Below are 13,190 nucleotides of genomic sequence, written 5' to 3'. Positions count from 1 at the left end.
TCTAAGTTTTGGATATTTAGATCCAACTTTATTTCATTAGGTTTATCTCTAAATCAGAACAACCAGCTGTCTCTTATAGAACATAAAGTATGTTTCTATTTTAAAAATGGGAGAAGTCAACAAAATGACTTATGAAAAATTATGGATTTAATTGTTAGGTCTCTGCTTTAAGTCTAAAATAGTCAATAGGAAATACTTTTTATGCCCTGGAACTAAACTCCGATTTCATCAATAACAAATAAAATCTCATAGTTACAAACTTGTTTACTTTTTAGAAGCATGCCAGTTCTAAAAAGGCAAAACCAAATTAAAAGCTATGTTGACTGAAGGTCTGGGTCTCAGAATTTCTTAAAAATCCAGACATGTGTATTGTTATGATCTTGGTTGAGAGAACAATACAGTTACAATTAGAAATAACTTCTTTTTAAAATTCAACAGAAAGTCTGATAAGATCTGAAAATTATGTCAAACTGTATTTGTTGGCATTAGTAACCAGTGGAAGGCTGAAGAAAGTCCAGCATTATGACAGTGATGTGAGAATGTTACATTTGGTTATGTCACATTCAAAGTCATACACTCGGGATATCTACATGCTTCATTTAGTATTTATAATATAAATAAAATAGCTATTCTGAATATTGATTACTCTTTGGCTAGTGGAAAGTGTACATTTGCATCTTTTCTGCAGAGAAACTCTTGTAATCATATTGAAATTAGAGCAACTCAGCTTTTCACTCAAAGTTTTACCCAGTATGAAATATTCATTCATGTTAGATCTATTCTCTAAATTTAAAAACACTCTGCTGGTCCCATCGGTCAGTTTCTGAGATCATAATGATTATACATGCCTGTAGTCTTGTTTTTGAACACAGTCACCCTACCTATCTTTCCCCATGCATTCACTATTGAAGAAACCTATTCATGGTATAATAGTATGTCAAATATCTCCTTACCTAAAGTATCTCCACTACTTGTCAAGAGAGGATTCTGAAATCACTCATTCTTTAAATTAAGGTAATGTTCTTGATAAAATTCAAGTTTTAACTCAAAGAATATCAGGACAGATTTGGAACATGGGATTTAGGTTGGGATGGAGTTAAGATGAGTGAGGTACTGGGGCACAAATCTAAGGTCCCTGAGAATAAATGCCTCCTCAAATTTGTGCCCAGTATCTCCCTGGCCTTATCTTAGTCCTGGCCCTGCACAGGAAGGATACAGCTGCTCAGATAGGCTGAGGCTAGATGGAAAGCCTAAACAGGAGTCTTAAGGGAATAAGGACCAGAAATTCAAAGCGTTGGGTGTTCACAGGAGGGAGGATCTAAAAGGAAGATAAGGGGAAAGAAACTGAAATGCAGGGCACAAAATACAAAGTCTAGTGTATCTACTAGACGATTTTTCCTTGGGTCCATAGTTAGAGACAATACTCTGGAAAGGTAGCCAAAATTGATGAGTTGACATTACCATTTCATCGATTTATGATATAACCATTTCTTAGCTGTTGCTTAAAGTATGAGCTTCATTATCATTTCCTTATGTTCAAATTAGTTTTCTTGTTAACATTCCCATATTATCTAGCATTTTCCTTTTCCCAACACTATTGTAATTATTTGCTTGCTCTGTTTTGCTTGTTAAATGTAAGCTAATGAAATGCGGACAGCTCTTTTGCTGCTGAAACATCAGCAGTACTTGGTACTTAATAGGTACTCAATAAATACTTGTTAAATGGTCTTAAATCTCCTTGGAACCATGGGTCTAGTTAGAAAGAATTTATAGTGCTGTGACCATGTTTCTCTATTTCCTTGTCCTTCTAAGGTTTGACAAAAAAAAAAGAAGCAGAGATGAGACTGGATCTTACAAATAACAAAAGTCAGAAACCTATGCTTGGACATCCATTGGCATTTACAAAAATTCTAAACTTCATTTTTCTTATTGAGTTTTCATAGTTGTTTATATATTCTGGATACAAATCCTTTATCAGATATGTGTTATGAAAGCATTTTCTCCTAATTTGTGGCTTGTCTTTTTTTTACTCTTTTAACAGTGTTTCTTGAGGAAGAGAATCTCTTAATTTTATGAAGTCTAATTTGTTTTATTCTTTTTTTAGGTGTTGTGGTTTTAGTGGTATACTTTTCATAATCCAAGTACACAAAGATTCCCTTCGTGTTTTTTTCTAGACATTTTTTTTTAGTTTTTACATGTTATTGCATATGGTACAAGTTATGAGCCAAGATTCTGGGGGAAGGTTTGTTCTTTGCATATGAATGTCCAATTGTTCCAGCACCATTTTTTGAAAAATTATTCATTCCCAAATTGCCTTTGTATCTTTGTCAAAAGTTTGTTTTTTGGTGTTTCTGGACTCTTCTGTTCCATTGCTCTCTGTGTCTATTCTTTTGTCAATACCACAGATTCTTGATTATTGTTCTTTATGAAAAGTCCTAAAATCAAGCAATGTGAGTTCTCAAACTCTGTTTTTATTTTGCAAAATTACTTTAGCTATCTAAGTTCCTTTGTCTTTCCTTGTAATTTTAGTCATCCTGTTAATTTCTCCGAAGAGTTCTGCTGCAATTTTGATTGGGATTGTTACGATGGCTCTCTGTTTAACTTGCTTTTAACTTTAAATACTTAAGCTGTGTGAAATATGTGTGAGCAAATGCAATTCCAATAAGACTACAGATAAGTTTCAGAAAATTAATAAAGTGGATTTTAAATATATGCTGATCAAAGAAAGATGTTAAAATTATCCACCGATGAGCTTACAAATCCTAGGAAGGTAGATGTTCACTGGCTGGAGCTAACTGATGACTCACAAGGTGAAAGAGCTAAACAATCTCTCAAGAATAAAGGAAATATTATCAGTTACATCCAAAGAAGATAACATAACAACTTCTATATTGTCAAGATCTTCACAAAATGAATTAGCGTGGCAAAAGGTCCACTGATCTTTTTCTATCTGTATTTGAAATTAATAGCTCCTAACTATCCCACCTCTGAAAGAAGGGTTTTCTGAAGTGCCAGAAGGAGAGTCTCATCTTCTACAGTGGTGCTAACACAGATTAAACATCAGCATAATTATCTGGAGGCTTTCAGCCTTGTTTTTGAATTGCCCTTTTTCTCCATATGATTAGACCCAGCAAAACATATAGAAGTATTTCACCTGGATAAAGATCTGTACCTGGTTGGCTAGTCAGTCCTGGGAGAGACTCCTGCAACTGATAGGTGGAGGTTGAGGACGATGTGCTGTCGGCCGTGTTATTCGATGTCATATATGCCCCATACGTTGATGCTGAGTAATACTGTGCATACTGGTTTTGGCCAAAGGCTGTGTAGGATGGATAATCCTGAAACAGTAATTGAGATGTGTGTCTGAAAGAGAAATTACCCTCTGGAATGCTCCCAAGGAAAAGCAATCACTATGGTAACTGAAAGATTAGTGTTTGACTCCATTTGTTTTGGAGTCCACAGCTTTGAGGTGATCCTAGTGATCCTGAGACCGTTTCGTGGCGTTGTCTATGTGTGCACAGTAATGAACTACGCTGCTGGCTTTGCAAACCAGGTCCAATACACAGTTTTTAATCTACCTAAACATTTCATATGCTTCATTTTGACCCTGTAATTACTTATCCAAGGATCTACATCATCAGGTCTTATGTACTTGAAGAGGAGAGAAGGAGATGGAACCAGTAATATTCACAGTGTCAATTCTCATATACCTTTTCTAACATTACCAGCAAGGATGTACTGTGGCTGCCCCCCCAGCTTCCATACAGACCATGATCTGCATTATTGTGATTTTTCATTACCCTTCTAGGCTACCCTTGATAATTATGTCAGAAGTAAAGAGAAAATAAAAGCATATGAATTAGAGATTTTCTTACCCAACCTCTCACAGGCTATGTTTCCACCTAAGGCCTTGACCTAAAGTCTTTAGTGAGATTTTCAAATACTTTAATTCATTTGTTTAATTCAACAATAGTTTAATTCATTTGTTACAAGGGAAAAAAGAAAAAGACAAGAGTGGATCAACTGCTCTGACATGCTTTTTATTAAACATTTTTAAGAATATTAAAGTGATCTAAATAATCCTTCAAAATCCTTTTACATATTAAGATAACAAAGATTTGTTGCAATAATTGTTGCTTTATGTATCTAGCCTGTTTTAGCCCAAACTGTTAACAGTGATAACAAATCCTTGGTCAGAGCAACAATTGCCTGATACATGTTCCTAAGGGAACCAAGACCTGCATTTCATGTGGATTCCAAGAAAGGAAATTCTCTGTATAAGTGAATATGTATATTATCAGAGTGGATTAAGTAATATGGCAGGAAACTAAAATACTGTCTGTGTGTTAATTTCTGGATCTGACATTCCCCCATTACCACCTGTGAGTGAAGGACAAGAAAACCTCTTAGCCATGTCTGCACAAGGTTCCCACCAACACATCCTTCTTATAGTAAAACAGTGATAAGCAAACATTTACATAGTGCCTATACTTTGTGTCAGGCTTTTAATAGACATACTCATTTAATCCTTACTTAATACTCTATGCAGTATTCTTATTATCCCCATTTTACACGGAAGGGGATGAAGGCATAGAGTGGTTAAGTGACTTGCACACAATCAAACAACTAGCAAGTTTCAGTGCCTGAAGGACAACTCAGAGAGCCAAACTCTAACACCTGTGTACTGAAGCTCTCCATCAGGCTGCTAATGCCCTCACAGGAAGATGAAGTTACATACTGGAAGGGTCCAGACTACCAGCTTCCGGTGAATATAATGGGTTTTTTTTGTACTCACATATCTCAAAGATCTCCCCTTCTTTTCAGTCCCACTATTGTCACCCTGGTCCAAGCGACCTTCACTTCCTGTTGTAGCTCATGGACCAGTTTTCTAATTTGTCTCCTCATCTCCAGTTTAGGCTTTCTCCAAAGTCCCTGAAGCCAGAGTAATCTTTTCAAAACGTTAGTTATATGAAGCTATTCTCTTGCTTAAAATCCTTTAATTAGCTTCCCATTGGGCTTGGAGTAAAATCAATATTCCTTACTGTAAACCGCAGGGAGCTACACGTGCAGTCCCCTGCTTATATTCACAGATATATGAGGATAGACACCCCACCTGCTCCTTGTGTCCCGACTAAATGCTGGCCTTCTTCAAGTTCATGTTTTCAGCCCTCAGGGGTTTGGGACATGCTGCTTCCTATGCCTGACGCATCGTTGCCCTAATTCGTCACCTAACTCTTAGAAGACTTGGCCTAGAAGCCATTTCCAGAGAGATGCTTTCCATGAAATCTTCCCTACTCAAAATTATATTTCTAGTAATATTTTTAATAGGATCCTGTTTTTCCCTCATGCTTTTCAATTCTATATTTGCTTATGTGTCTACTGTTTTATTGTCTGCTTCTCTCAGCAGGATGTATGCCATGTGAGGCAGGAATCAGGTCCGACCGACTTCTGTCCCCACCTTCAGGTCCCCAGAATACAGACCAGTTCTTAATACATAATAAGTACTGTAAGTATTCGCTAAAATAATAAATTGGTATTTAGATCATGGCCAAAAATACAGGTTACATCTTATATTGGATCCAGTATATTTAAATTTTCAGATAATACTGGATCTGTTTTATGATATAATTTTTTCTTCTCCTTTATGAATCTTTTTTTAATCTTCCCAAGTAGGGCAGTCTTTCCCTTATGCTACCAGTCTACCTAGTGTATATTTCTATTATTATATTGTTACATTCCACCCTCTGTCCATAATTTTGTCACATTTGTTTTCTCAGGAGAGCACAGAATAATGACATTAGTTTTTAGTCTTCAATGCCTAGTCAAAAATCTTATGGATAGCAAGTGCTCAATAAATATTTGCTATATCAATAAATGAGTAAAATTAAGCTACTTGGATTATCAAAATTTTTCAAATTTTAAATAAAAAATATGTACACTAGCTCTGATATTAAACCATTTTTCTAACTAATGCCAAATTACAAAGTTTAATCCCATCAAAAACATTATTATTCTACACTATTTAATTATCAAAATTTATTTTTTTTGCCTTTTCTTACATTAATAAGGAATATATAACTAAAAGAAAAGAAAAAACTCAGAGTAGTCCAGGAGGCATTTTGTTTAATTACAAATATGTTGGATTAAAATGTGATCATCTACAGCAAAACCCAATTATTGATTACAGTTGAATCTATTAATGTTCGTAATGATAGCTTTTGTTAAGAAAAATAAAATGATGTGTAGCATAGTTCAATAGTAAGATATGCAATACATTTCATATTTATATTCCTTATGATTAAAAGAATCATGGCATAAGTGTTTAAAGGGTAAACCTTTAGCAACCAGAAATCCTAAAATACCCAGAACAACACATATCCCAAGAATTCTAGATAGCCAATTTTTACTACCTTCAGATGACATCTTAGCTATAAATAAAAGAAACCTGATTCTAGGAGAATATACACATACGCGGCAACCTGAAACTATTCTTTAAATATCTGAAATAGATAGGAAAACCATAAATACAAAAAGCTACTATACCTGTTGTGAACCGCTGAAATTTGTTGAATTGGAAACTGAATTATTTGCATAAATAGTAGATGATGGTGCAAAACTAGAACCTAGAGGTAAAGAACAAGTTGCATTTAAAGTATTTCTTACAAATTAATGAAACATTCCACTTTGCAGAATTCAATGAGACAAATATATTTTTAATTTTGTTAAGGCAACAAAATGTGAAATTTGAAGTTCAGAGATTTATGAAGAAAATGTTTTAGCTCTCTCTCTCTTAAGATAACAGTTACAGTCTTTTGTACAGAAGTCTGTTAAGCTAAACAAGAATTACAGCTATCCTTCAAGGGTGCAATGTCCAGAAGTACAGAGGTACTGGAAGAATAAAATATACAAACTGAGACTGCTTCCAGGAAACTGCCAGAACTTTCAAATGGTCACACCAACTACATATGCATATGGAAACCACTTGAGTAAAACCTTTGGATGGCGTTAGCTTAGAAAACTGAGAACCTGTTAAGAATTGATGCTTACAGCTCACTGTCATCCTTCCTTCTGTGTTCTTTTCTTAGAACAAAAATTGCTGTGATCTAGGGCTCGGAACCAAGGAAGAACTATTCACACTTACAGTCATCTAAGGGTTGAGGGCCTTTTAAGAACTTTACCACTAAGGTCAGAATTTGATTTCATTATTTTTTAAATTGGGGCAAAGACAAGTGAAATATTAGTTTACAGATTAAAAAAAATATGTTCTTATGGAAGAGTAAAATGAAAGATGTCTGAGACACCTGATTATTTGTTTTTCTCAGTATGTTTGGAAAAAGGCAACATTATGTAAACAATGCAAATTGACTTGGCCCAGAATATCCAATATGAAAGTACTTGGGAAATAAATGACAATGTCTCTGTGGTCTCTTTCACATGGCTAACTGAAGCTCTGTGCCTCACTCTGGCTGCAGCACATTTGCAAATATGTTTCTTCCTACATTCTAGGTAAAAGGAGACCTGTTGCTTCAGCATAAAGGTCTAAGTATTTCATTTTAGTCAAATGACTAAAACTTCAATACAAGTTGATTCAAATAAGTTAATAGAGCCCCAAATTTATGACCAACAATGTAGACAAAATGATAAATTAAGTTTTTAATGTTTTGACTATGTTACTAAAGTTCTAAAGTTCTTTTCTACAGCTACTACCTAATGATCAAATATGGAAGAGAAATTAATCATAGAGGATTTATTTGAGGGGGGGGTCATATGAATTATACAAATATTCCTATTAAGAAATATACTATTAATATGGGAGAGGCATTTTAGGAATGAACAAAAAGTCCTCAAGCAGTCAATAATAAATGGGACTTAGGAAAGTGCTCATTCAATTTTATCAAGACAGCATTATGGACTTTGGGAATATCGACAAGAAAATACAGGTTTTGCCATGAGTCTTTTAAGTTATTTATTTAAGTAGATGACAAACATGTGACTGGTGTGGTGACTGGCTTGGAAGCTGCTTTGCTTGGACCTGCCAATTTTATTCAACGTAAATTTAAGCATTTAAATTTAGCATGGGTCATATTTCTTGATGTATATTCAACTTTTTTCATTGCTTCTTCCTAGTTATTTGCTTTTTCTGATAAAATTGTGTGAGCAGTGGTAATGTTTAAAACTGTCTTCATGACTGTACTCCTAGTCTGAAGCCAAGGGGTTTCATGCAAAGAATCCCTTCTCATAAAACATGTTTCCTGTGCGGCTTCTTACCTGGCATCTGGTAAGAATAAGGTGTCTGGCCGGGTTGTGGGGTAGAAAACCCTGGGCTGTAACTGAGGCACCCACTCTGTAATGGGGACTGAGTCTGTGAAAGTCCACTCTCTGTTTTGATGCCTGGCAACATCACGCCCAAATCTGTTTGGAAAACGCACGTGCAAACCATTTAATCAGTAAAATTATCTGAGTTGTAACTTACAGTAGAATACACAACTACAGGGCAGCAGATTACCTGCTAATAACCAAAGGAGGAGAAGAGAGAAGAGGAGAAATACCGTAAGTGGGCAGGCTGTAGGGCTGTCCTGTCTGTGAGTAGGCTGTGTAGACGGCTGGCTGCTGCATCCCCGAATACTGAGTCTGGCCTGCATAGGCAGACATTGTTTGAGCTGCTGGTGTAGAAAGAATGTGTGGATAGGGCCTAAATATCAGAAAAATAGCATTACTGTGGCAACAAAGACTGCATATTAATTCAGACAGCTTAGATTCAGTGAAACCTTATAACAGCCAGGAAGTAATCCTCTTTTCTATCCACAATACAATTTTCTATAATATAGATGAAAATAAGAGTCTGAATGTCAGGAGACCAGGCTCTGTCCCAAACCTATCTAGTAACCTTGAACAAATAAACTCCCTAAGTCTACACCTCACTTGTAAATGAGAAATTTGGTTTAGCTATTAGACCTACAGTCTCTTCCAGGTCTTGTCTACATCTGAAATAGTTTTACAATTAATAAGTAGATGAGGGAAATGGAGCTCAGGCCAGCTCATTAACATGCCCATGAGTGTATTCTCAGTCACCATGAGTGTCCTAATGCTATACAGTGCCTACAAAAGTGGTCAAAACCCCTACCAAGAACAGGAAATCTTAAAAAAAAAAAAAGATAGGCAGCTTCCTGAAAAGAAATGGAATGCCTTTTGGGCAAAGTCTGCTCTCTGTTTTGATACACTACATTTTACAGAGTGTTTCTAAATGGATATCTACTTTCAGCCTATACTTAAGGATGGGACACTGTAGCTGCTGCAAAAAATTTTAATGTGTATGACTAAAGAAATCCAAAATCTTGATACATCTAGCTGATTGCAACCAAATTCAGAAATACACACAAGATAGTTAAACCTAAAATTTCTACTGCTGTTCTCAGTAAATTGACTACATTTGTTGTAAGAAACTGTATGCATGCTGTAAGAATGCAGCATATTCTTCAAAATTATGTTTATTAGAACTTGAAATCCAATAAAAATATTGTTAATGATAGAAGAAATTATGAAGTGTTGATGTATGAATAAAGTGCAATCTTTTTAGATTTTCTTTAAACAAATCAGCATTTAAAGTTTTTCATTAAAAAGTCAGTGTATTCTGATTTGAGCTTGATGCTTTCCTCAAGGTATATAAATATTCAGAATGAAGGGACTTACCTGGATAAAGTAAGGATATATTTCTAGATTTGTACAGGATATTTATCTATATGACTAATCTATCTAAGTATCTATTCAACTTTCTATCTGTAAGACATTTATATACAAATGTATCCCAATTTAAAGTCGTTACACTGTGTGAATACAGATTAATAAAAATAATCCCAGAAAATTATTCTCACAGATCTTAAAGAATCTAGTGACCACTTACTTGGAAGGATATAGCTGTGGGGAATATTGATGTGCTGATCTGGGGCTGTAGCCACTACTTGTTATTACTGCAAGACACAAAAACCAGTGCAAAAAGGGTTGTTTCATAAATACATTTCACTAAAATGTACAAACCAGTTTGAAGAAATTACCATGTTAAAGACATTTTTCAAAAAATTCATTCATTTACTAAGCAGAAACAGATGCCAAAACATTTTCTTCTAATTAAACTGCTTCAAACTTGTTCTAAGAGCATGAAATGAATTCTCACAAATCATTCCTCTCCATCATTCTTCCATTTACTCAAATCAGTAGCATGCTCTTATGTATTAATTAGTACTTTATGAATAAATATCTTTCATTATAGGTAGTTAAGCATTCATGATATAAAATTTTTAAAATACATAAATGCTTTGTTTTAAATTCCAAGTATGATGGCAATATAATACTCTTCATACTTATTCTAATATAAATACAAAAAAATTTAAGAGAAATGTGAAGTCTCAAACTTCATTTGCATTTTTAAATTGTTAAATGCTATTGTTTTCTATTTTCTTTCATTTTAACAGTCAGATGAGTAGTTAAAAATGCAGAGTCCACAACAGTCCAGTAATAATTGGGATATACATAGAAAGCATGAGGGGAATGCAGTATTTTACAAAGAAACTGCAAAAATGTAGCAGCGATCAAATTTAGAAATATATTGTGAACTCTCAGAGATAGCAGTTTTTGAGAACTTAAAGGTGAAAGTCAGGTCCTATTAACACTTCATCTGAACATGTAGCCCCAAACTGGAACATATCCAAAAGTTTGGAAGTTTCTCTTTCTTTTAGCCATCTGCCTTGATGAAGACAGATGTATTGCAAATACATGGATTCTGAAATGTTGAGGCAGTCCCTTCAGAGCCAATCCATATCGGGCCAGCACACAGAGTGTCTTTATTAGGCCATCTGCTGTTCATTCACTTTTCAAAAAGATTAAAGTAGTATACAACGCAGCACTGGAATTAGTTTAGTCTAATCAATCATAGTTGTACTTCAAAGTACTATGTCCTTCCTAAGTTGTTCATAATAATTCTGCAGCTAAACTTTTAGAATTGTAAAAGTGACAAATAGGTTTAGGTTGCTAAATTATTATATGAAATGTGATATATGTCTATATCCAAATGGTATTAAGTAACCTTGTGATCTGTTGCTTCATAAACACATAGAAATTAATGTATTTAAAATACCATTTGGACTGTAAGCTCTGAGTATGGAAAATATAATTTTCATAACAGTATTGCAAAAGTATGTTTTCAAGAATATTGAGTGAATTTTGAAAAAAAATCAATGAATATGACTAGAAGTGTTATGTTTTAAATATTTTTAGCAATAAAAATTTAAGTATATTTGCTATATGTATTGGAAAATAAATAGACCAAAGTACATTAATTTTCTACCTATTTACTGAAAACTTAATCTTTAAAACTTTCAAATCAACTAAATGAGAACAGACTTTTTCTACCACACCACGAGGTCCTGGTATATTAGTGATACCAATAATGTTATTCCACAGGAGATTCAGTCTGATACATGAATTCACAAAAGTGAATACAGCAGAAATATAGTTAAATGAGGCTTTCTTCCATGTTTTTTTGGTCTCTTTATTTATAAAACCTCATTTTGGCACACTCAAGACTTGACAATACTAATCGGTTCTTCTCAAGATTGTAAAATACAAGACTTTTCCAAAGACACATCAAATAATGAAAAGAAACATTTTCTACAGCAAGTTTTAATAAATAAGCCAAATAAAAAAATCATTTGTTTTAAAAAGCCCATACATACGAACAGACATTTGAACATATAGGATGCTTCCTCCCTCTAATGAATACATCTAGACATCATTAAAATAATGTACCCATGATAGTATAAAGGCTCAACCTTTAAAATATTAAGGTCTATATGCTCATTTTCTAAACAAAATAGAAAACCTTTGGCTCAGAAAACTAAGATATTCATATAAAACTTGGAGAGTTTTTGCTTCTTTTTTTATTTTGGTATCATTAATATACAGTTATATGAGCAACATTGTGGTTACTAGATTCTCTACGTTATCAAGTCCCCATCACATATCCCATGACAGTTACTGTCCATCAGCGTAGTAAGATGCTATACAATCACTACTTGTCCTCTCTGTGCTATACTGCCTTTCCCGTGACCCCCACTAGATTATGTGTGCTAATCGTAATGACCCTTTTCCCCCCTTATCCCTCCCTTCTCCCCCCATCTCCCCAGTCCCTTTCCCTTTGGTAACTGTTATTCCATTCTTGCGTTCTGTGAGTCTGCTGCTGTTTTGTTTCTTCAGTTTTTTCCTTGTTCTTATACTCCACAGATGAGTGAAATCATTTATGCACCCCTATGTTTATTGCAGCACTATTTACAGTAGCCAAGAAATGGAAGCAACCTAAGTGTCCATCAGTAGATGAATGGATAAAGAAGATGTTGTACATATACACAATGGAATATTATTCAGCCATTAGAAGAAAACAAATCCTACCATTTGCTAAAACATGGAGTTTTGGCTTCTTAACTAAAATTTATACATCTTATTCTAACTCATAATTCTGCAGAGAGCTGAAAACAACAGAATTTGACTAAAGGGAGTTGAGATTTTGCTGATCAAAATAAAGACTATTCCTATGCAGTGCTGCCTAATCTCCAGTATGATTTCTGTGATACCATGTACAAATTTGGGAGACCTTCTTTATTTCCTCATCATCATTTAATCAAGAGACATTGTGCAAAACACTCAACTCAGTTAGAGTCCATCATCTCTGCATACAGAAGTAAGTAAAGCTGCTTGTTTTCAAAATGTCCTGGCAATAATCAAAACCAATTTTTAAAAGCTATTACCAGATTCTCAAAGGGTGGTGTCAAGCAATTTTAAGGATTTATTTTTACTACTGTGACACTTTCAATCAGTGGCTCTCAATGGGGAGTGAGGCTGGGAGGTAGGGAGGAATTTTGCCAGTCCAGGGACATTTAAAATGTCTGGAGACACTTCTGTGTATCACAACTTGGGAGTGTTACTGTCTTGGGATAGATAATAGGGGTGCTAAACATCTTACAGGGCAGATGACAGCTCTCACAGTAAAAATAAGCCAAATTTTAAAGAGTGCTGTTGTTGAGAATCCCTGACCTAGAACATCGTCCAAAAAACTTGGTCTATGGTGTTGGAGATGTTCTCTACCTGAGCTGTGCAATATGGTAGCCACTAAAAAAAATCACATGCAGCTTGAAATGTGA

The 13,190-nt window shown here is 34.6% G+C and overlaps 1 protein-coding gene across 14 annotated transcripts in view; it reads right to left on the bottom strand.

The window, feature by feature from the left end:
- EYA4 (EYA transcriptional coactivator and phosphatase 4) overlaps nt 1–13,190 on the bottom strand; it is a 296,169-nt gene that overhangs the window by 46,251 nt on the left and 236,728 nt on the right. For 9 of the 14 annotated variants that reach the window (XM_036994291.2, XM_017660250.3, XM_036994301.2 and 6 more), the window contains 5 exons: nt 9,902–9,968; nt 8,550–8,692; nt 8,269–8,412; nt 6,544–6,623; nt 3,155–3,338 (listed from right to left, as the gene is read on the bottom strand). In XM_036994291.2, the coding sequence (XP_036850186.1) occupies nt 3,155–3,338; nt 6,544–6,623; nt 8,269–8,412; nt 8,550–8,692; nt 9,902–9,968 (618 nt within the window). The remainder of the gene's footprint in view (nt 1–3,154; nt 3,339–6,543; nt 6,624–8,268; nt 8,413–8,549; nt 8,693–9,901; nt 9,969–13,190) is intronic. The other 5 variants (XM_017660254.3, XM_017660260.3, XM_017660253.3 and 2 more) reach the window with 1 other exon arrangement.

This window comes from Manis javanica, chromosome 13 (genome assembly GCF_040802235.1).
Source record: "Manis javanica isolate MJ-LG chromosome 13, MJ_LKY, whole genome shotgun sequence".
NCBI classification, from domain to species: Eukaryota; Metazoa; Chordata; class Mammalia; order Pholidota; family Manidae; genus Manis; species Manis javanica.
This window is presented reverse-complemented; position numbering and strand designations above follow the sequence as displayed.